The 22,965-nt window shown below is 39.1% G+C and overlaps 1 protein-coding gene across 12 annotated transcripts in view; it reads left to right on the top strand.

Annotated features, from left to right (window-relative positions):
- DOCK10 (dedicator of cytokinesis 10) overlaps window positions 1-22,965 on the top strand; it is a 290,337-nt gene that overhangs the window by 172,169 nt on the left and 95,203 nt on the right. For all 12 annotated transcript variants that reach the window (XM_047721140.1, XM_047721142.1, XM_047721146.1 and 9 more), the window contains exons 8-14: window positions 5,179-5,362; window positions 6,877-6,962; window positions 7,229-7,312; window positions 7,437-7,592; window positions 14,516-14,737; window positions 14,925-15,047; window positions 16,438-16,520. In XM_047721140.1, coding sequence (XP_047577096.1) covers window positions 5,179-5,362; window positions 6,877-6,962; window positions 7,229-7,312; window positions 7,437-7,592; window positions 14,516-14,737; window positions 14,925-15,047; window positions 16,438-16,520 — 938 coding nt within the window. The remainder of the gene's footprint in view (window positions 1-5,178; window positions 5,363-6,876; window positions 6,963-7,228; window positions 7,313-7,436; window positions 7,593-14,515; window positions 14,738-14,924; window positions 15,048-16,437; window positions 16,521-22,965) is intronic.

Genomic DNA, 22,965 nt, shown 5'->3' with positions numbered 1-22,965 from the left:
GAAGGTGCCCAGTGCGTTTTTGTTGAGTGAAATTGAATAAATAAAGATGCAGAGAATGGGAAAGATTCTATAAATGGTATCCACCAACCCCAGTAATCTGTATGTGACATAGTGTGTTTCTTTTTAAAACCGTTCTTTTCTTCCTGCAAAATTCTGCAGAAGTTGCTAGTAACACATTGGAACAACGGCACGATGGAGAATTTTGTTTGGATAACTTCCTTTGACATTTGGTTCTCCATCGCCTTTGGTGGCTCTGTTGGAGTATCTATTCTGGAACCTTTCCAGATGAATATTGCAGAAACAGTGTGCTACCACTCATGAGACACATCAGAGCGTGTGTGGGCATATTCGCAGTTTCCTGTTCTTTTTTTTTTTTCTTTAAAGATTTTATTTAGTTGACAGAGATCACAATTAGGCAGAGAGGCAGGCAGCGAGACAGAGGGGGGAAGCAGGCTCCCTGCTGAGCAGAGAGCCCGATGCGGGACTCGATCCCAGGACCCCAAGATCATGACCTGAGCTGAAGGCAGAGGCTTTAACCCACTAAGCCACCCAAGCGCCCCAGTTTACTGTTCGTTGTCAAGCTGTGTAGATGAACTGTGGTGGGCTTGAGTATACAAAGTAGTTGCATCTACCACAAAGGACACTGTTTTCAGGGATACAGGAAAATTGGGGGAAGAACACAAAGAATGTATTTCTGGATTACCACTGTAATGACATAACAGTTGCATTTTGAGATTATTAAACTGTCTCAAGGATTTTTCTATTTTTGTCCTTTCTTTTTTGTTATTTTGTATGCCATTATCTTAGAGATCACAGAGAGTGAGATAGGAAACCACTTAGGGCATCATAATCTTCCCCAGCATAAACTCCTCTACATTGCAAGTAAGTAGTTCGATTTTGCCCTAAATAGAAAAAGATGATTTGGTTTTTGAGAAGCTGCAAATGGAATATTTATTTCACTAATAAAAATCTCTTTTTGAAAAACAAGGGCTTGGGCGCCTGGGTGGCTCAGTAGGTTAAGCCTCTGCCTTCAGCTCAGGTCATGATCCCAGGGTCCTGGTATCGAGCCCCACTGGATCAGGCTCTCTGCTCAGTGGGGAGCCTGCTTCCACCTCTCTCTCTCTGCCTGCCTCTCTGCTACTTGTGATCTCTCCCTCTGTCAAATAAATAAATAAAATCTTTTTTAAAAAAAAAGAAGAAGAAAGAAAGAAAGAAAAGAAGAAAAACAAGGGCTTGTTAGACTTTGCTCAAATTTTTACAAAATATTTTTTAAAATATTGCTGAAGTTGGCAACCATAATCAATTCCTTTGAAATACAGAATGCCATGTAGAAAATCAAGTTTTGTCCACGTTTTGTCATGTTTTCTTTTTTTTATTATTATTTATTTTATTTAACAGAGAGAGAGAGAGAGAGAGATCACAAGTAGGCAGAGAGGCAGGCAGAGAGAGAGAAAGGGAAGCAGGCTCCTCTCTGATCAGAGAGCCCGACGCGGGGCTCGATCCCAGGACCCTGAGATCATGACCTGAGTCGAAGGCAGAGACTTTAACCCACTGAGCCACCCAGGCGCCCCTTGTCATGTTTTCTATCTAGAATTCTTTTAGTTCCTTGTCATCTGCATTTGAAAGCAGGTTGCAACTCAATCCATTTTAACTAATATAATTAATGTAAGCGTTTTACATAGCTTTGCATCTCCCTGTCCACATTACTTACAGCATGAGATTAATTAAGCAGATTCTTTCATGTGTTTGTTTTCAAGACAACACTGAGATTTGCTTGCATTTTGCTGTACTTAGCAATATTCTAGCCAAAGCCATGTCCTGAACTCTGAGCATTCTGACTTCTTTTCTCACTTTCTCTTCCTGTTGTTTTGTAAAGGAAAACTGTGTCTTCTTTTATACTTACTCTCAGCCAAGTTGTCTTTGCCCTTAGACCCTCTGTGTCGGTGCAGAATGCACATAGCTTTATGGACTTCCTTCATCAGAACTGTAGACATATGTGGCAGGGTGTGCGGAGGGAGTCTGCCCACACCACCTGCAAAGATCATAGCTTCTAAGAATTTGCATTCTTAAAGAAGCTGTCTAGATGTTTGCTTTTGCACACTAAACTCTAGGGCCTTAACTGCCTTTCTGGCAACCTCCACTGTGTTTACACTACAGCCAAAATGGTCTAAAAATGCATCTCTGGCCTTTTATCAGTCAAAGTCAGCCTGTCTTCTGCTCTTACAGAACCCAGAGTGTCCTAGGAGAATAGCAGTATTCTCATGTTGCAATAGGATTCCTGTTCTCAAGAAGAATTTTTATACCTTCATTTTATACCTCATTTTCAACACATTCACATATCTTCCAATTTCACATTTGTGTAATTCACTGGTTGTCTCCCCTGTTCTGGCAGGGTAGAGACTGTCTGTTTTTGTCCAGTACAACACATGAACCCGATAGACACCTCTTTATGAATGAATGCTGTCACAGCACTGAGCACTGAGGATAACCAGCCAGCCTCTGCCCTTCTCCAGCTCACAGACTATTAAAAGAGCCAGCCAGCAAGTGAGTCATTACAAGGCAAAGAGATAATAATACTTGAAGATAATACAAAAGCATGAGCTGGAGCCAAGAGTTTGTCCTTGAAAGAATCTAGAAAGTGGCACTTAAGCTATGAAGTTCTACAGTGAGAATCACTGCTACTTTTTAAGCTAATTCTTTCTCCTTCAGGGCCTGAATTTTATTATTTCTTGAGCCATATGTGTTCCTCCTGTCTGTTCTCAGCACGTAGAGAATCCATGACATCCCAGGCCATGACTGTTTGGTATGCCCTTGGTTTGACAAGGAGGGGGCAAGGAAGGAGAATAGCATCTTGGCTCCTGGGTAACCTCAGTGGGTGTTAGAGTACGTAGAGGTCATTTCCCTTCTCTGCTACTTGTTACCTGCAGAGTCCCAAACACATCTTAATTTTTCTCCCCAAGTGTCCATGTCATTATATGTTAAATGGAATAATACAATTTGTCTCACAGAGTTGTTACGGGACTAGGTGGAATAATGGCTGTGAATGCTCAGCATGGTACCTGGCATCTAGATGACAGATGTTTAGTAAGTGTCATATTTGTGGTAGTAATCATGATACTGTGGAAGTGGAGGGGAACAAGCTATTTTAAGATAGTCTCTGAGAACATACCAAGAAGATATTAACAGAAGGTTATTAAAAAATTATTTTTTTCTTGCCACCAAGAATAGCAATCCTATTGTCAAAAAGAAATTTTTACTTTGATATTTAGCCACAATCTCACAGTATAGCAATACTCTCATCTTATCATTCTTCTCCTGTTTGTATTTTACTTGGTTATGTAGGCTTCACTCAGTTAAAATTGTGGGTCCCCTAATGGCTTCCTAGCAGTATGGATAAGAGGTGATTACCTGTATCAGAATTACCTGAGAGTGAATTAGAGATGGAATATAAAAGTGCTCTAATAGGGGCGCCTGGGTGGCTCAGTGGGTTAAAGCCTCTGCCTTCAGCTCAGGTCATGATCCCAGGGTCCTGGGATCGAACCCCGCATTGGGCTCTCCGCTCAGCAAGGAGCCTGCTTCTCCCTCTCCCTCTGCCTGCCTCTCTGTCTACTTGTGATCTGTCTGTCAAATAAATAAATACAATCTTTAAAAAAAAAAAAAGAAAGAAACACATGACACCTCCCTGAGAAGAGCGTTTAAAAAAAAAAAAAAAGTGCTCTAATAATTTGTTCCTGTAGTCCCTCTACTCTCAGTGGGCTTCTCCCATTGGAACAGTTCACTCTTTTGGCAGATTTCAACTTGGATGCCCCTTCCAGGGAAGAAGTAGCTACTAAGAAGTCTGAAGTACCTACTCAGCCCCTGAGCCCATTTTCATTCTCTGCACAGCACAGATCTCTGTTTTCCAGTTTGTTTATTCCTTTAATCTTTTGTTCATTCACTGTTCCCTACAAATGTCAGTTCCCCAAGAATAGGAACCGATCCTATTCCATTATAAAAGGTGACTATTTTGAGCCCACTTGGTCCTGAGCCCTACTGTACATAGCACAGGGTATAATGGTGAGCAGAACCAGCCCTGCCCTCCTAGATGCAGCCATGAGGGAAACACATGTTGGTCAAAACAAACAAATGAAAATAAGTAAGTATATCATTCCAAATTGGGCTAAGTGCCCTGGAAGACAAGAACCTTGTCCTAACTGAGGAATTTGGGAAGGTTTACTTGAAGAAGTATAACTTCATTTGAGATCCGAAGAGTGACTACGAGTACCCTGAGTAGATGAGGGGCAAACATAGTGCTGATTGTGTGCAAGCATACGGCATGGGGGAGGGGCTGCTTCGGGCCTTGTGACAGCAACACAGCTTGTGACAGGAGCACATTCAGGAACTAGAGCAAAGCCTCATGGGTTCATCACAAAAGGTAAAGTAGAGATGTGAGGTTGGAAAAAAATCTGGAGATTGATGGAAAAGCCAGAGCCACAGAAAGAAATGGAGTGCCCTGTCACGTAGATGTCATGTCTTTTAAAGCCATTGGACCAGATGAGAGAGAAAAGGAGTCTGAGGAAAAGCCAAAGTTAGAATTAGATGTCACCAAGTTAAGAAAGAGCCAGTAGAGATGACCGAAGGTGGTGGCCAGTGAAAAAGAAAGAAAACCAGAATTGAGTGTGGTCATGAAAACCAGACACAGACAGATTTCAAGAAGGAGGAATTGGCCACCATGTTAATTCAACTGAAAACTCAGGAAGATACAAAGAAGGAAATGTCCCTTGGATAATATAGCAGTATAGAATTTGTTAATGACCATGGCAAGTGCTGTCGTGGGGTATGACAGGGCCAGAAGCCCAAATGGAGTGAGTAGTGGACAGAACACAGGATGAAGAAGTGAAGGTAGAAACTCAAATCAACTATCTGAAGTTTAGAGTATATTCCCACAGGTACCGGAAGAAGAAATTTTGAGCCACCATGCTCATCCAATCAACAAAAACCTAAATAAAATATCTATCCGTATAAAAAGCCGTGAAAGAAACCAAACAAAACAATTCATACCCAGCCAAATTTTTTTCTTGATCTTTATGTTACTCTCCTGTATGGAAACGCTTTGGAAGCGTGACCTCATAAAAAAGGTCTTTCGCTCTCTAAGACTTATTATCTTGTGTTTTTTCTTTCTTTCTTCTTATACCACAGAATAACAGATTAAGAAAATATGCCTTTGAATTGAAAATGAATGACCTAACCTATTTTGTGCTGGCGGCGGAAACAGAGTCAGATATGGATGAATGGATCCACACCCTGAACCGCATCCTGCAAATCAGTCCTGAGGGGCCCTCTCAGGGGAGGAGAAGCACAGAGCTTGCAGAACTGGGGCTGGGTGAGAGCAGATGCCTCCACTTCCACTTCCCTTCCTTTGCAAAGTGTGACCCGTGCATTTGGGTTCATTTAAACTTCTAGTAACTGTGGTAGTTGTCAGGTCCCGCTTATCCATCCCTGAGCTATTTGCTCCAGAAAATCACCCCTAAATCTTGACTTTTACTGAATAGTGAGGGTCACCACACATAGGTATGATTTTGAGTTTACTGGCAATGATTTGAGGATGGAAGTCATTTGTCAGCAGTATTAAAATGTACCCAAGTGTGATGGGAGGTTAACGTAGATGGGATAGTTGTGTTTCATAGCATTTAATTTAATTTAATTTAATTAATTAAGATGATATTATATAAAGACAAACTTGCATTACATCCTTTTAGTTGAAAGATATTTAAAAAAAAAAAAAAGGAAGAAAGATATCTTTCATGAATGCTTTTTGACCATACTGAGGTCAGCTTATATGTGACAGTTCCATAAAGTTTGCACAGTACTCAATATCTTTATAAGATAACAAACTTTTCTTTTTCCCATCCTTATTACATCTTAAGATTCTAATTCATTCTACACAAAGAAAAGAGAGCAAGAGAGAGGAAAGGACAGGGGATGAGAAAGGTAGAAAAACAGGTCTCGGGCGCCTGGGTGGCTCAGTGGGTTAAGCTGGTGCCTTCGGCTTAGGTCATGATCTCAGGGTCCTGGGATCGAGTCCCGCATCGAGCTCTCTGCTCAGCAGGGAACCTGCTTCCCTTCCTCTCTCTCTGCCTGCCTCTCTGCCTACTTGTGATCTCTGTTTGTCAAATAAATAAATAAAATCTTTAAAAAAAAAGAGAGAGAAAAACAGGTCTCTAACTGCATCATAGACATGTGACCTGTGAAAGACAAATTCACCTTCAGAGTTGGTCGCTCCTCCCAAAGGAAAACTATTTTAAGTCTTTTTGCCCAGCACCATGGGATGTTAGAAACCAGAGTCTCTAAATTCTAGTAGTCTGAATATCATATGAAAGAGGCATGGGGTCATGAGGAAGAAAACTGAGGTTGACTTTAACACAACTACTATATACCATGGTGGGTGTTTTATATTCTTGATTTACTCAGTAATGATCAACAAGAATATCAATGTTTACAGAATTTTAGAGGGTTTAACTAACCAAAGCCAGAATGCAAGTTTGAAATTGATGGCCTGAGAGTCAGAACTATCAAAAATGTATACACATATAAGAACACTTCAGTATGCATTGATGAGGTAAGCCATGACAACCCCAGGTATAAAGGTAATATTAGAAGGATCAAGAGTTCTTATGGGCTCAGGATGGTGTCATGGAAAGAATCCCAAAATGACCATCAGGAGGTCTGATTTCCAGGTCCAGATCTTATAAGTGTATAAAGTCCTAGAGCCAAGGTACAATGAAGGCATCTGCTCACTAATATTCACCCCACATCCAGTTTTGAAATGTCACAGCCTAGAGTAATGTATGATTAATAAGTATTACTTGGTAACTTCTCTTGGTGTATCTTTTCAAGATTCGCTGGATAATTCTATAACTTGTGAATGCACGCCAGAGGAAACAGAGTCTTCAGAAAACAACCTACACCCAGACTTCGCAAAAGTAATAAAGCTGACATTTTGCTATGCAAATAAATTTGAATTACTTATTAGTTATTGCTTTCGTGGAAAAGATGGAAATGCTGTATTTTAAGATTTAGACTAAGACAAACAACACTTAAAAGCATGTTTGGTAAGATTTGCTGAGTGCTGATGGAGGATATTAAAACCGTGTAATAATAAGGAACAACTTCTTGGCCATGTGGATGGGGCCGGGCTGTAAGTATCTGGATACTTAGCTACCAAGAGCTAACACAGTTTTCTCTGTAGTACCTCACAGAAACTGAAGAGACTGTCAAAACAACTCGAAATATGGAGAGGCTAAATCTGTTCTCGCTGGATCCAGATATAGATGTAAGTCAGAATTCTTTCTAAGCAGATGTGAACTTGATCCACACACGTGTGTGTTATGATTTAGAATTCTTTTATTTTTTGTGATGGGTGTTTGTTGAGAAAGACCTTCAACATTTTCTTTCAGACCTTGAAACTTCAGAAAAAAGACCTTTTAGAACCTGACTCTGTGATTAAACCATTTGAGGAAAAAGCTGCCAAGAGAATCATGATCATTTGTAAAGCTCTCAACTTAAATCTTCAGGGATGTGTTACGGAGAATGAGAATGATCCGATAACAAATGTAAGTTTCCTCCTGTTACATCCTATAAGGATCAGCCAACATCACACCCCACTCTGGCCAAAATCTTTTCTGTTGCTGATAATTCCAGGCACTGAGTTCATACCCTCTGTTCTCCGAGGGAGTATGAGTGACAGTATTTTCCACATCAGAAAAGGGCACAAATTCTGAAGTGGAGTTGTGAAAATGTTCCCATAAAACGTTCTTCTTACTTTAAAGAAGAAGCATCAAAGGGATTGTCTTCTAGGGTCCTTTCCATTAAATCACGCAGTGGCTCACAGTTTCCTATGATATTATTTGTACTTGAGATGGCTTTTTAATCAGATTTCTTATTTTTGTATTTATATGCTTATTTGAATGTATATTAGAAAATAGTTTAAATGAACAGGTCAGCTCTGTGATTTCATAACTATTAATGCTTAAGACCAGGCTACATAGTGAATCAAGTGAAGTAATATTAGATAAATATTAAGTAATAGTAGAGGTGGTACATGGAAATGGGAGAAAAAAAGGTGCTTCACTGATATTTGGGAACCACCACAGTGCTCATTAAATCAACATGAGATTCCTGTTACTACTAAGTGAGCTATCTTGAGAGTCCTTAGGCTTCTAGGGAACAGTTCTATACCAGTTGTATCTGTATTTGTGGGAAGGGGGCATTTTGTAAGTGTAAATATTATTAAAAGTTGAACTATAAAGAAGAAAACTGGGACATCTGGGTGCCTCAGTTGGTTAAGAGTCTCACTCTTGGTGTCAGCCCAGGTCATGATGTCAGGGTTGTGATCTCAAGGTCAGGAGATGGAACCCCGCATTGGGCTCCATGCTCAGCAGAGGTTCTGCTTGGGGATTCTCTCCCTCTTCCTCTGCCCCTCCCCCTGCTCACTCACACACCACATGCTTTCTCTCTCTCTCTCTCACTCGCTCCCTCTTTCTCTCTCAAATACATAAATCTTTTTTTTAATTTTTTTTACAGATTTTTTTAAATTTATTTGACAGATAGAGATCACAAGTAGGCTGAGAGGCAGGCAGAGAAAGAAAGAGAGGGAAGAAGGCTCCCTGCTGAGCAGAGAGCCTGATGCGGAACTCAATCCCAGGACCCTGAGATCATGACCCGAGCCGAAGGCAGTGGCCTAACCCATTGAGCCACCCAGGAGCCCCTCAAATAAATAAATCTTTTTTTAAAAAAGAAGAAAATAAAAATCACACCTAATCCTATTATCAATAATAATCAATGTTATTTATTGGCATGTTCCCTTTCATTATTTTGTAATGCTTTCCACTCTAATTTTTCATGATTTAATTGTCATCTTTCACCTTAAAGAAGAAAATTTATTTCTAGATCCATGATATGAGCCATATTTGCTTTTAGAAGACAGAACAGATACAAGTTTTCTTTGCTTATTGAGTACATGCAATCCCACATACTTCTCTATATGTAGGATGCTTGTAGTTATGACTGTGAGTGGCTGGCAGGAGGGATAAACTCTTCCAGGAGACTTTCATACCTGCTGCCCTTGGGTCTACAGACAACACACCAATCCTCTGAGCCTTCTTTAACGTGTGTTAGCGGGATAATGGTACAAGCTATGGACCTCAGATTTAGTGAGGAGAACCAAGGGACCTGTGCCTCTTTGGGGTCAGAATGCCCGACCTTCTCCCCGATGAGTTCTGCCATGCTGGGCAAGTGGCTTGCCCTCACCCTTGTCTTCTGTAAATAGGATAGCAGTAACTATTTCAGATTATTGTTGTGAGAATTAAATGAAATAACATATGGAAAGAACTTAGATAATACTTGGTGGACAGAAAACAGTGATTGCGTATTAATTGTTACTTCAATATGTGGGAAATGGCTTTGAAATTTGTGAATACTATTTTGGGTGTTCCTTGTGAGAATCTTGTTGATAAATAAGCTAAAATTGAATCTTCCCCCAGAATGAAACTTTCTCCTATTTTATAACTGTAATTGTGCACTAGGTTTTTAGATAAATGTGATCATTCTGGAGGTCACGTTTATTTATTTCTCAGCCAATACTTAATCAGTATACCTCCTGGGAGACAGACTTGTTCAAGGTACTGGGGAACAGCGGGGAACAAAATAACAAGCCCTCTGCCCTCTTGAAGATAATTCTTTTTGGAAAGAACAAACAGTATATTTAAAAAAAAAAAAGACAAGTAAATTTACACAATAATTACATCTTGTTCACAGTTCTTTAAAATGAATCAGTTTGACAGATGCAATACAGAGGAACAGGGAGACAAGTTCTTCTGGGTGGGGTGGTCATAGGAGGCCTCTCTCAGGAGGTGACAGTTGAATAGAGACGTAAAGGGTGAGAAGGATAAAAGGTACAGGTCAAGGGAAAATATTCAAGGTAGAAGAAAGAGTAAGTGGGAATACCCTGAAACCACTAAGTCTTAGCAAGTTCTAGGAACACGAAGCATGTACTGAGGAGAAGAGTAGACCAGGACAATATGGGAGGAACAGTACCAAGTAAAATAATGTGAGGTACAGGCTACCTGTAGAATTTGGATTTATCCTGAGTGGAGGCTAGCGTGATTTAAAACACTTTCAAATGGTGGTTCAATTTCTGTTTGCTTTTTGTTTTTAAGATCCCATCAGAAAAAAAAAAAAAAAATGGATTGGAGGAAATACGAGTTGACTAGGGAGAGTAGATAGGAGGCTATCACCATAGTTCACTGAATGCTTTAGATTAGGACTGCAAGAAAGAAGGAGAGAAATGGACGGATTTGACTGATGTTGCATAAATTGAATCAACAGGTTTCTCTGATCCATTGGATATTAGGATAAAGGGAAAGGATGAGTCTCTGGTTTTTGCTTTGAACACTTCTATGCATGATGGTGCCATTTACTAAGAAGACTAAACTCGATGAAGACAGATTTGGGGGATATTGGCCAAGAATTCCATTGTGGGCATGTGAGGCTGGATAGGCCTACTAGATATCCAGTAGAGATATACGTTGGGCAGATTCAAAAACAAGTTTAGAGTGCAAGGGAGTGGCCATGAATGAGACATAAACTTAGAAGTCAGTAACCTGAAGGGACATATTTGGGGATTTCTGTGTGCATAGAAAAAGGGCCAGAAAACAAATATTTAACAGATGAATAGAGGAATGACCAAAGAGGCCTAAGAAGGAAAGGCCATTGAAATAGAGATAAACCAGAAGAGTGAGTCCTAATGCCAAGAGAGAAAGTGTCACCTGTGTGGAATGAGCTGAGGACCTGAGAGTGACAGCAAGCCAGAGAAGAGCCCAGCAGCTGTGGCCACATGGAGGATGCCAAGGACTATGGTGGAGAAATTTCCATGGAATGAAAGGGTTAGGAGGAGCATCAAAACATACTTTCGGGGTGCCTGGGTGGCTCAGAGGGTTAAAGCCTCTGCCTTCGGCTCAGGTCATGATCCCAGGCATCCTGGGATCGAGCCCCGCATCGGGCTCTCTGCTCAGCAGGGAGCAGAGGGATGAGTTGATTTGAGATGGTTTGAATGCCCATATTGTTTTTAATTTATTTTAAAGTTGATACAGATGTTTAAAAAATTAGAAAATGACTTGGTAAAAAAATAATTTCATCGTGCTTATAAACAATAATACAAAAAACTAGTAAAATAGTCTCACCTAAACTCCACAGTAATTTTTTATGTAATGGCATTGTCTTTAAACATTTCTGTATATTATTCAGTGACACTCTTTTGTTAATGTAGCTGTTTTTAAACTCATCATTTTTAATTCTGTGAGCATATTTTTAAGTTAATCGAAATATTTTTCCAGGTTGCCGAAGAACCAGCTCCTGTAATTAATGAATGAGTTTCTGAAAAGACTCCCTCAAAGAACTTTTCCATGATGAGGAAACAATATTTGACAGCATGTAATCTTTTAGTCAGTCCGTTGAAAACCAAATCCAAGTTGATGGTTTCTAGTATCAAGTATTTCTTTGAAAATAGCAATTGATTCCAAAATTCTGAACAAATAAACTTGCTTCACAGCAGAGTTACTTTAAAATTTTATGTTCTTCATTCTTTTAAGAAAATACAGAATTCTAAACATAAGAAGTCTATGACTTAATTTGTTAGGCTTTCAAGTGTCTGATTAAACAAATCCTTATTGAAAAGCCAGTTATTCAAAAAGTAAGATTTGACATTTAAGTTGAAAAGATGAATTGGAAGAAATAAATGAATCTCCGTATGAGCTTTAATTTCTTATGGATTACCAAAGTAGGTAATTTATTTTCATTCACCAAGAAGAAATGAAAATCAAAATGCCCCAATTTATGAAAAATAATAGGTTTTTAATATGTTTTGAGCTCCTACCTGAGTTATTTTCATGTAATTTTTGCATTTTCAACTCTTGGTAGATGACCACTATTACAAACCAAAAAGTTTTCTAAACTAAATTAAATTGGTAAAATATAAAACTTTTACTTTTAATTAGCTTATTTTTTAATAATTTATTGAATTTCATTTTATATGTGTCATTCTGTTTCTAATAGTAAGGGAGCTGGCAAGTACTGTTAATACTAAGGAATTACACTAATAGCCCTGTAATAAGCTAGCCATATTACTGTGTTTCAAAGCATATGAGATACCTATTAAACATTCAGTACAATCCGCAGCATGAGTCTGTACAGTGATGAACATAATGTGATTTTTGTATATAACCTGCTTATCCACAGAACACCTGCTGGTAGGCATCCATTCAAAATTAAGTAGCACAAACAAAAGTAAAAATGTTTTTCATAAGCATATTCCATTTTTAGAAGCCCGTAGTTAATTATGCATAATTAAATCTATTTGCATGCTTATAATTATATGAGTATATGTACATATGTATGATATGTATTTAATTACATGTGCATCTATTTACTTCAATCCTTGTTTCATTTAATTTCTGTTGCATTTTATGGTTATCTAGTTGAAAATCCCTTCTTTCTTGAATCTTTCTTTGATTTCTATGATACTCTGCCTATATGAAAATTGCTGTTTGCTCTCTTTAAATCTCTCCTTCTACTCCCCAGTCTCTTTTATAAACTGCTTTCCCTTCTCCATCTCAATCCTTTGCATGCTGATATTTCCCAGGATGTCATTCTGATTCTCTTCCCTTTATCTCATGGCTAGACAAGAGCCCACATACAAAACTGTCAAGCCCAGTTTCCTTGGCTGAGCTCAAAACTCAACTGTGATTGGAATGTCCTGTAGATGACTCTGTACGTACCATCCAGAACTCACCTCTGTACCTTTGTCATATATATTAGTGAATGACATTGACATCCACTTAGTTTGTTATGTACTCATCCACTTAGCTTCTTTTATTCACGTGTGCCCCTGTGAACACTTCTCTCCAACCAACCAGGACACCCAGTGGACTTCTGCATCCTTTGATTGCACCTCCTTAATATTCCTCAAATGCATCTCCTACAAATTCATCCTTTCATGTTCTTCATGTTCTTTCATGAATTTATGGCTTTGCACATGGCACTCAACCAATCATAGATGTCCCTTCTAATCACATTTTTACCAGAGGTCCTGGGATTAAGCCCCCCACCCCCACCCCAACTGGGCAAGCTACATACTCAGCAGGCTACATGCTCAGCTGGCTACCTGATCAGCTGTGAGTTGGCTTCTCCCTCTCCCTCTGCTCCTCCCCTCCACTGCTTCTGTGTGCACTTTCTCTCATTCTCTCAAATAAATAAATAAAATCTTTAAAAAAGAAAAACTCAACCAAGAAACTTCCCTTTCCTTCCCATCTTCCATTCTTCAAAATTTTCCCATTTTGTCTTTATTTCACATCGTCCCTTCTCTTCTTAGCATGGCGGTGAGAGGTGGAGGGGCAGTAACACAGAGATTTGGAGCATACAAGAACTCCACATGATAAGGGGCAGAAAGCTGTGTGAAGGCACAGAATCCTCGCACATGGTCTTGCCAGGATCTGGGACATTTGGCAGAGTGGTACAGAGTAGGCAATTAGAGAAGGCAGCTGTGGTTGGGAGACTGGTTACTTTGAACCAGTAAGTAAATTGATTGAACAAATAAGGAAATAGGCCAATGATAAGAAGAGCCAAATCTTTCACTATTAAAGGAAGGAGTTACATGAAATATGAATAGGGGAAAGACTCAAAAGAAGTCTTTGGATTTGAATTGGAAATACAAGTTTCAACATGAACTTACGAGTTTTTAATAGATATTCATGTACAGGTAGAGATAAAGTAATCATTGTAGATGTGAATGTTACGTGTATGGACACGTGCATGTGTATGCGTGTGTTTGTAGATGTGTATGTGTGTCCCAGTAACTATGAGCATAATGAGCCCTGAGATCTTGGTTTCTAAATGTCACCCTCACAAAAAGGAAGCAGAGCTCTATGGAGAAATGACTGGAGCAATGGAAGTATAAGATGAGCATAGAACATCTTATTGAATAAAGAAGTGTCCCCCAGAATTATGGGGATCCACCAAAAAGACACAGGAGCTACCTCTAGCCAAATCTGGGACAACTTGAGCAGTACTATAAATAATGATAGTAAGAGATTTAAATCTGTTGAATAAAATAGTAGTAGTCCATAAGTCTATACTTGTATAAATAAATAAATAAGAAGGGAAAGCTCATCATTATGGTAGAATGCCAATGAATAAAGGGAGAAGGAATGATGGAACTAGATAAATCACATAGGTAGCCATCAGAGTTGTAGTTGATTCTAGTGGGAGTGACCAAAGGTAGATTAGGTTTGATGAGTATCAGGACATAGGAGTAGTCTTAGAATATTTCTTTAAAACTTCTGATCACTTAACACTTGATATACGTTATGATATGAAAAATATTATGTCTTTTACCTACTGTTTTCTTAAATAATATACTGATGGGACAACTGCAGGTATAAGGATTTTATATCAAAACCACTGGTTCTTTGTTTTTCTGCAGATTGAGCCTTTTTTTGTGAGTGTGGCACTTTATGACCTCAGAAACAGCAGGAAGATTTCTGCCGATTTTCATGTGGATCTAAATCACACGGCCGTCAGACAGATGCTCTCAGGGTCTTCCGTGGCTTTGGAAAATGGAAACATTGACACTGTCACTCCCAGACAATCAGAAGAACCTCACATCAAAGGCTTTCCAGAGGAATGGCTGAGATTTCCAAAGCAGGTTGCACTTTTGTTTACTTGTGATGGCACCGAAAAGGGTTGTTTCATTGTTCTCACCAAAAGATTACATCAGTTTCTGAAATAAAAATTCCCTTCAAGCTGTCCCTTTAAAAAAAAAAAATTGAAATTTTGTTAATGTCTTCAATATGCTTCCTTAGATGCTTACTAGCTGTTTTCCTTGTACATAGGCTATATTTTCTGTAAGCAATCCGCATTCTGAAATTGTTTTCGTGGCCAAAATCGAAAAAGTACTGATGGGGAACATTGCAAATGGCGCTGAACCTTATATTAAGAATCCGGACTCCAACAAGGTAATGCATTAACTTTTCCATAAATAATTTCAATTGCTTTCAAAATATAAAATCACCTTGCCTTGAAGAATTATCAAGCTTGGTAAAATGTAAGTCTTGAAATAGACACTTCTTAGTGAAATGAATGTCCATTAGGAAAATTTGAAAGTTTTTATTCTTGGTTTATGTGTTTGACTGACTTCTGACAATCTATTAGTAGAAATAAACTTAAATGTGAATGAAGCTTTAACTCCAAGGATCAAAGTATTAACAATAATAAAAAGTTAGGATTAATCTGATTTGAAAACAAGTAGATACATAGTTTACTGATGATGAAATAAGTGAAAAAGTAAGATAGATAATTTTATGCCAAATTATTCTAATATACCTAAATGAAGAAAGAGGAAATACTAAAGTTCTTTGAATGGTGGGACTACGAGAAATTTTTTCTTCCTTTTTTCTTTATTTTAACTTATTTTATTTTATTTTTTAGAGAGACTGGGCACATGAGGCAGGGGGAGAGGGAGAAGGAGAGAGAACCTCCAGGAGACCCCGCTGAGTGTGGAGCCTGATGTGGGCCTCAGTCTCACTATCCTAAGATCATGACCTGAGCCAAAATCAGGCATCAAAGGCTTAACTGACTGAACCACCCAGGCGCCTCTCTTCCTTTTTTTTTTTTAATAACTATATTCTCTTTAATAATCAAATGTTACTATTTAATAGAAGATAAATGTTAAATGTCTGTATTTTTCACACAAAGGAAATACATTGGAGAAAGAATGCCTAAACATTAAATTTGAGCATGTGTAACCTTTTAAGGCAGTATTTAGCATAATTATGAGATTTGGAGCTTGGCAAACTACGACATGCCAGCCAGATCCACCTGCCACCTGTTTCTATAAATAAAGTTTTATTTACACAGTCACACTGATCCATTTATGGATTGTCTGTGGCCACCTTCCCACTAGAGAAACAGAGCTGAGAAGCTGTGACATAGACCATACGGTCAACAAAGCCCAGTATATTTACTGTGTGACCCTCTGCAGAACAAGTTTGCCAACCACTGCTATCATGAATAAAAGCATAACACGGACTGAATGCAAATTTGAAAACACTTTTCATTCAATGTTTTAAGGTCTTTCAAGTCTGGAAAAAGGGGAAAAAAGTTGGCATTCCAAGACAGGGGTACAACCTGTATTTGAAATTTCCAGGGTGAAAATTCCAGAACACAATATAGTAGGTCCAACATAGAGAACAGTGTTTGGTACTTTACAAGACAGAGTCTGTAGGCCAGTGAGGCAGAATTTCAGAGTTTCAATGTAAGATAATATGGAAAAGTATGTATTAGTATTTTACTTGGACAGTTTGTAAAGAGGTTTTCTAAACATATTTTTGTTTCTTTTTCCCTCAGTATGCACAAAAGATACTAAAATCCAACAGGCAGTTCTTCAGCAAGTTGGGAAAATACCGCATGCCTTTTGCCTGGGCGGTGAGGTAGGTTGACAGCTACAATCAACAGAAGAGTCGTGCATTTATAGTCTCCATTGAAAACTTCAGTTTGAACACCTCTCTGTTACCTGGTTTTGTTTTGTTTTGTTTTGTTTTGTTTTTAAGATTTATTTATTTATTTGATAGAGAGACTTGCGTGTCCACAGGCAGGGGGAAGAGCAGAGGGAGAGAGAGAAGTAGACTCCTTGCTCAGTGCAGAGCTCAACACAGGGCTCGATCTTATGACCCTGAGATCACAACTTGAGCTGAAATCAAGAGGTGGAGGCTTAACTGACTGAGGCACCCAGGTGCCCCCTGGTATTTTTAATATACCAACACCTAGAAGAATATTACTGTGGTCATCTTCATAAACAGTGCTTCCCAGAAACATGTGTTTTACAAGACAATTTAGCAGGACAGTTTAAAATAGATTGAAACTGCGACATGAGTGCAAGTGTGTGCGTGACCAGATACACTATGGCTTCTTGGTAGGATCGAAGTCATTACTTGTTTATTATGCATATTTGGTTCAATAAACACTTGACATTATATCAGTCCTGAGAGTTCGGTGTGCATAAAATTCAGATGGAAGCACAGATTTCTTATGCAGCTGCATATTTTCATCCATGTGCAAGGCACAGGGCTGTATCTGGATGTCCAGATGAAACCATCAATTTGATCATCAAAACTCTCTTTGATTTCACTAAATTTATCAGTACCGGTTCATGCTCTGATAGAAATGCTGAGTTATGTGGACACTGCGGGTAGAATCATCCTCCTGGACAGATAACCTCTGCATAAAGAACAAGAATTGCTTATGGATTTGGTTAAAGATCAATTCCTATTGTCCTCCTCAATCTCTTGGCCTCCTTATGTCTGTAGGAATTTCTTTTTTTTTTTTAATTAACATAGGATGTATTATTTGTTTCGGGAGTACAGCTCTGTGATTCATCAGTCTTATATAATTCACAACACTCACTATAGCACATACTCTCCCCAGTTTCCAACACCCAGTCACCCCATCCCTCCAACCCCTCTACCCTCCAGCAACCCTCGTTTGTTTCTGAGATTAAGAGTCTCTTTGGTTTATCTCCCTGTCTGGTTTCATCTTGTTTCATTTTCCCTCCCTTTCCTATGATCCTCTGTCTTGTTTCTCAAATTCCTCATATCAGTGAGATCATGTGATTAATTGTCTTTCTCTGATTGATTTATTTCACTTAGCATAATACCAAAAGAGGATCATAAGGGAAGGGAGCGAAAAAATAAAACAAGACGAAATCAGAGAGGGAGACAAACCATAACAGACTCTTGACTATAGGAAGCAAGCTGAGGATTGCTGGAAGGGAGGGAGGTAGAGGATGGGATAACTGGGTGGTGAACATTAAGGAGGGAACATGAGGTAATGAGCACTGGGTGTTACATGCAACTGAAGAATCACTGAACTCTACCTCTGAAACCAATGATGATACACTTATGCTAATTTAATTGAATTCAAATAAAATAAGATTTAAAAAGAGGAAAAGCCCATCACAGACATAAGGAAGAAAAGTTAGCAAGATATAAACCAAAAGAACTTTAAAAAGTTAATTAGTGCTACAAAGTAAGAGAGCCTTAAAAGTATCCAATGGAACAAAGACAGCCTCTTCAATAAATGGTGTTGGGAAAATTGGACAGCCACATGCAGAAAAATGAAATTGGATCATTTCCTTACACCACACACAAAAATAGATTCAAAATGGATGAAGGATCTCAATGTGAGAAAGGAATCCATCAAAATCCTCGAGGAGAACACAGGCAGCAACCTCTTCGACCTCAGCCGCAGCAACATCTTCCTAGGAACATCACCAAAAGCAAGGGAAGCAAGGGCAAAAATGAACTTTTGGGATTTTATCAAGATCAAAAGCTTTTGCACAGCAAAGGAAACAGTGAACAAAACCAAAAGACAACTGACAGAATGGGAGAAGATATTTGCAAATGACCTATCAGATAAAGGGCTAGTGTCCAAAATCTATAAAGAACTTAGCAAACTCAACACCCAAAGAACAAATAATCCAATCAAGAAATGGGCAGAGGACATGAACAGACATTTCTGCAAAGAAGACATCCAGATGGCCAACAGACACATGAAAAAGTGCTCCATATCACTCGGCATCAGGGAAATACAAATCAAAACCACCATGAGATATCACCTCACACCAGTCAGAATGGCTAAAATTAACAAGTCAGGAAATGACAGATGCTGGCGAGGATGCGGAGAAAGGGGAACCCTCCTACACTGTTGGTGGGAATGCAAGCTGGTGCAACCACGCTGGAAAACAGCATGGAGGTTCCTCAAAATGTTGAAAATAGAACTACCCTATGACCCTGCAATTGCACTGCTGGGTATTTACCCTAAAGATACAAACTTAGTGATCCGAAGGGGCACATGCACCCGAATGTTTATAGCAGCAATGTCTACAATAGCCAAACTATGGAAAGAACCTAGATGTCCATCTACAGACGAATGGATAAAGAAGATGTGGTATATATACACAATGGAATACTATGCAGCCATCAAAAGAAATGAAATCTTGCCATTTGCGACGACGTGGATGGAACTAGAGGGTATCATGCTTAGTGAAATAAGTCAATTGGAGAAAGACAACTATCATATGATCTCCCTGATATGAGGGAGAGGAGATGCAACATGGGGGGTTGAGGGGGTAGGAGAAGAGTAAATGAAACAAGATGGGATTGGGAGGGAGACAAACCATAAGTGACTCTTAATCTCACAAAACAAACTGAGGGTTGATGGGGGGAGGGGGTTGGGAGAGGGGGTGGGGTTATGGATATTGGGGAGGGTATGTGCTATGGTGAGTGTTGTGAAGTGTGTAAACCTGGCGATTCGCAGACCTGTACCCCTGGGGATAAAAATATATGTTTATAAAGCTGTAAAAAAAAAGAAAGAAAGAAAGAAAGAAAGAAAGAAAGAAAGAAAGAAAGAAAGAAAGAAAGAAAGAAATGATGAATACCCAAGTTTTGTAGCAACATGGACGGGACTGGAAGAGATTATGCTGAGTGAAATAAGTCAAGCAGAGAGAGTCAATTATCATATGGTTTCACTTCTTTGTGGAGCATAACAAATAGCATGGAGGACAAGGGGAGATGGAGAGGAGAAGGGAGTTGAGGGAAATTGGAAGGGGAGGTGAACCATGAGAGACTATGGACTCTGAAAAACGATCTGAGAATTTTGAAGGGGTGGGGGGTGGGAGGTTGGGGGCACCAGGTGGTGGGTATTGTAGAGGGCACAGATTGCATGGAGCACTGGGTGTGGTGCAAAAATAATGAATACTGTTATGCTGAAAAAATAAAAAAAAAAATTAAAAAAAAAAATTAAAAAAAAAATAAAAAGGCCATAAATAAAATCTGCCTATATATTAAAAAAAAAAAAAAAAAAGTATCCATTTGAGTATTGGTGACATTATCCCAGTGGTGGTAACTTTAAAATCCAGAAAGAAGACAGAATTTGTTACTTTTGCCATTTTTAGTTCTCCCAGTACCCAGGGATGAGTATAACTAGAGTGAATCCACCAGTATTTGTTATCCTTTTGAGGTTTTTCCTTGAAGTTGGGGACAGGTGGATGGGAAGGGAAAGGCAGAAAGGTCAGCAGACAGACTTAGACAGTCTCCAGGAATGAGTTTGCCCTCAGGCATCCCTGTCATAAGGGAGAAAGAGACCAGGCCCAGGAGTTGGACAGATGTGGTCCAAATCAGACCATCACTTAATGAGTGGTAACTTCAGGCAAGTTTCCTCTCCAGGTCTCAGGGTCCCATCCACAGAATGAAGCTGACAACACCAGCCTCATGGGCAGTGGGTGTTGTCTCAGATACGAAAGTATTTGACATAAAGTAGATCACATATAACTCTCTGTCTCTCTTGTGTGTCTCTCTCTGCAGGAATAGCTAATGTCATCATCTAATGCATGGAACAGATAGTATTTAAATATACTGAATCCTCTGTGTTGCATTTCATTGTTTTTATTTCTCCACTTATTCATATTGATAAGTATTCTTGGTTCCCAAAAGAAAACCCATTGGGGCATGTAGAGGCAAAGTTTCCCCTGGCAAGAGTGAAATATAGCCAAATTATAAGGGTGAACATACGTTCTCTTAAAGGATCCAGAACTTTTGTGAGGTTTTAGAAGCAGGTGTTTGAGAGCCAGAGCTGGTTTTGAAATCTCAATTCCACTTAGTTGCCAAGAAAACTTAGGCAACTAATCATAGTCTGTCCTTACCTCTGTTTTAATATCTAATTTACTGTTTAGGGATTAATGAGCACAGATATGTACCCAATAAAAGACAGCCATGGTTAGAAGCCACTATTCTTATATGATTATTATTAACTCACCTGTAGAGATAATATTTTCTGCAACAAATCCCTCTTCCTGGTAAATTTGGGGCAGTGAAGAATAATGTGGGGAAAAGAAGGGAAAGAATTACCACTTACCATAGAACAGTAAGGAGAAGAAGTAACAATTGTACTGTGAAGTTGCCTAGTAAAATATGCTGGAAGAATGACAGGTGAAGTTTCTAGGGAGACTGACAATATTACTGGCTATTGGAGTAATTATGTGCAAAACAGGAAAGCCAACAATACCACAAGCTCATGTTACATTAATGCCTGATGAGTGGTTTGGTTGTAGGTTGGGAAACAGGAGACACCACCAATTTGTATGTATAAACATACAGCTTGCATGTTCATAAACCTCTCTGCCATCTGAGAAAAAAATGGTTAACAGCACAATCCTGAAGATTTCATGTTAAACCACTTAGAACAACTAATCGCAAAAATAAGTACAAGATTCAGCCAAACAAGATTTTAATTTACTCTTCACACTGTGGAAATTGCTTCAAATGAATGGTGACTGAATCAGAGGAGGGCTTTTGGTCCCTCGAGCCATTTTGATATAAACTAGCCTGCTGACATATTTCAATCCTCTATCGGTACTGTTGGTTGTCTGGCCAGGTTTCTTCCTGCTAATCTTCTAAATTGCAGTTTGCCTAACAATATAGTTGTGAGTGTACCCTAAAACACGTTGGCCCTTAAAATTTAGCTTATGACCACATTTTTACCCAGATCCAACTCATCCCACCCACCGCTGCATGCACAGATGCTCATCACTGTCAACAGTTTCACTGTCAACAGTTTTTCTGAAATGAATTTGGTGTGTTTTCTTATTTTGGGCACCAGCTGTAATGCCATTTTATGGTTTAAAAAAAAAAAGTTATTCTTGGAGGAGATAAGGAGAACATATTCAGAGGGCTACAATGGGTATTTTACGCTCTTTGATTCGAGTTAGAGTTGACCTTTACCAATGTGTCTTATTGTAAAAGGGAACTCTTTCCATGCATATTGCGCCTATAATCATATGTGCCCAAATACATGCCAGGACTCTGATTTCTTTTAATCGCTCTTACACAATATTCTGAGTAGACCAGTGCACAATCCTGGATTTTCTTTAAGACTGAACAAAACTAAAAGAACAATTTCCCTCTTATATCTATATATTTACAGAAGGCATACACTGCAACAGCATCCCCAGCATATGGTCGTCCAACCGCTGAATACTTCCAAGTGACAAAAACTCAGGTGCATCCCACAGGGGCGCCTTCCATCATTTTATGGCTCAACTGATTAAATAATTCATTTTTAAAAAATATGTTTAAACTGCCTGACAATTACTTTCATGTTTTATCTTACATTAACCACAAAAAAATATGTCCTATTCTTTTGATGGGTCACAGCTATTCATGCTGCTTAGGAATGAGGCTCTCGGGGATACCTAAGCCGCTTTTCCTTCAGGCTAAACTGTGCATTTTCTTCAGTAATACCCCACGTGTCATGGTTTTGAGACCCTCACCTTAAACTGATCATTGTCCAACTGCAGCAGCTGGAATGAGGCACAACATCCCAGCCATCCTGAAGCCATCTGTGTAAATGAGTCAGTTCTCTGTTCTCTTGCCAGTTAGCATATTTATTGAGCAAGGCCTGTGTGTATGGCTCTGCGAGCAGTATTTTTCCACTGTGCTGTGCTCTTCATTCTCTTTACAATGTGTCCAATGTCAGTGAGCTCTTTCCAGGACAGAGCTGTGGCTAAAAGCAAAAATGAGTTATACAACTCACATCAATTGATACATTTGTAGTGACTGGTTAATTAAACACACACACACACACACACACACACTACTCAAGCTCAGTTCAACCTCCTGCTGTGTTGTAAATACATCAAGTTGGTTTCAACACATCATGCACACAAAAGCCTTAAATAATAATTAAACAAAAATACTCTTTGAGTTAAGTATTTTCATTCTGCTTGCCCAGTGTTATTTGAGAGGGGATCTTTTTCCCCTTCCCTGACTACTTAACAGAGAAAAATGAGCAGAAAGGTTGAAGCAGTCTAAAAATATCATT

Source organism: Lutra lutra, chromosome 3 (genome assembly GCF_902655055.1).
Source record: "Lutra lutra chromosome 3, mLutLut1.2, whole genome shotgun sequence".
Taxonomy (NCBI): Eukaryota; Metazoa; Chordata; class Mammalia; order Carnivora; family Mustelidae; genus Lutra; species Lutra lutra.
This window is presented reverse-complemented; position numbering and strand designations above follow the sequence as displayed.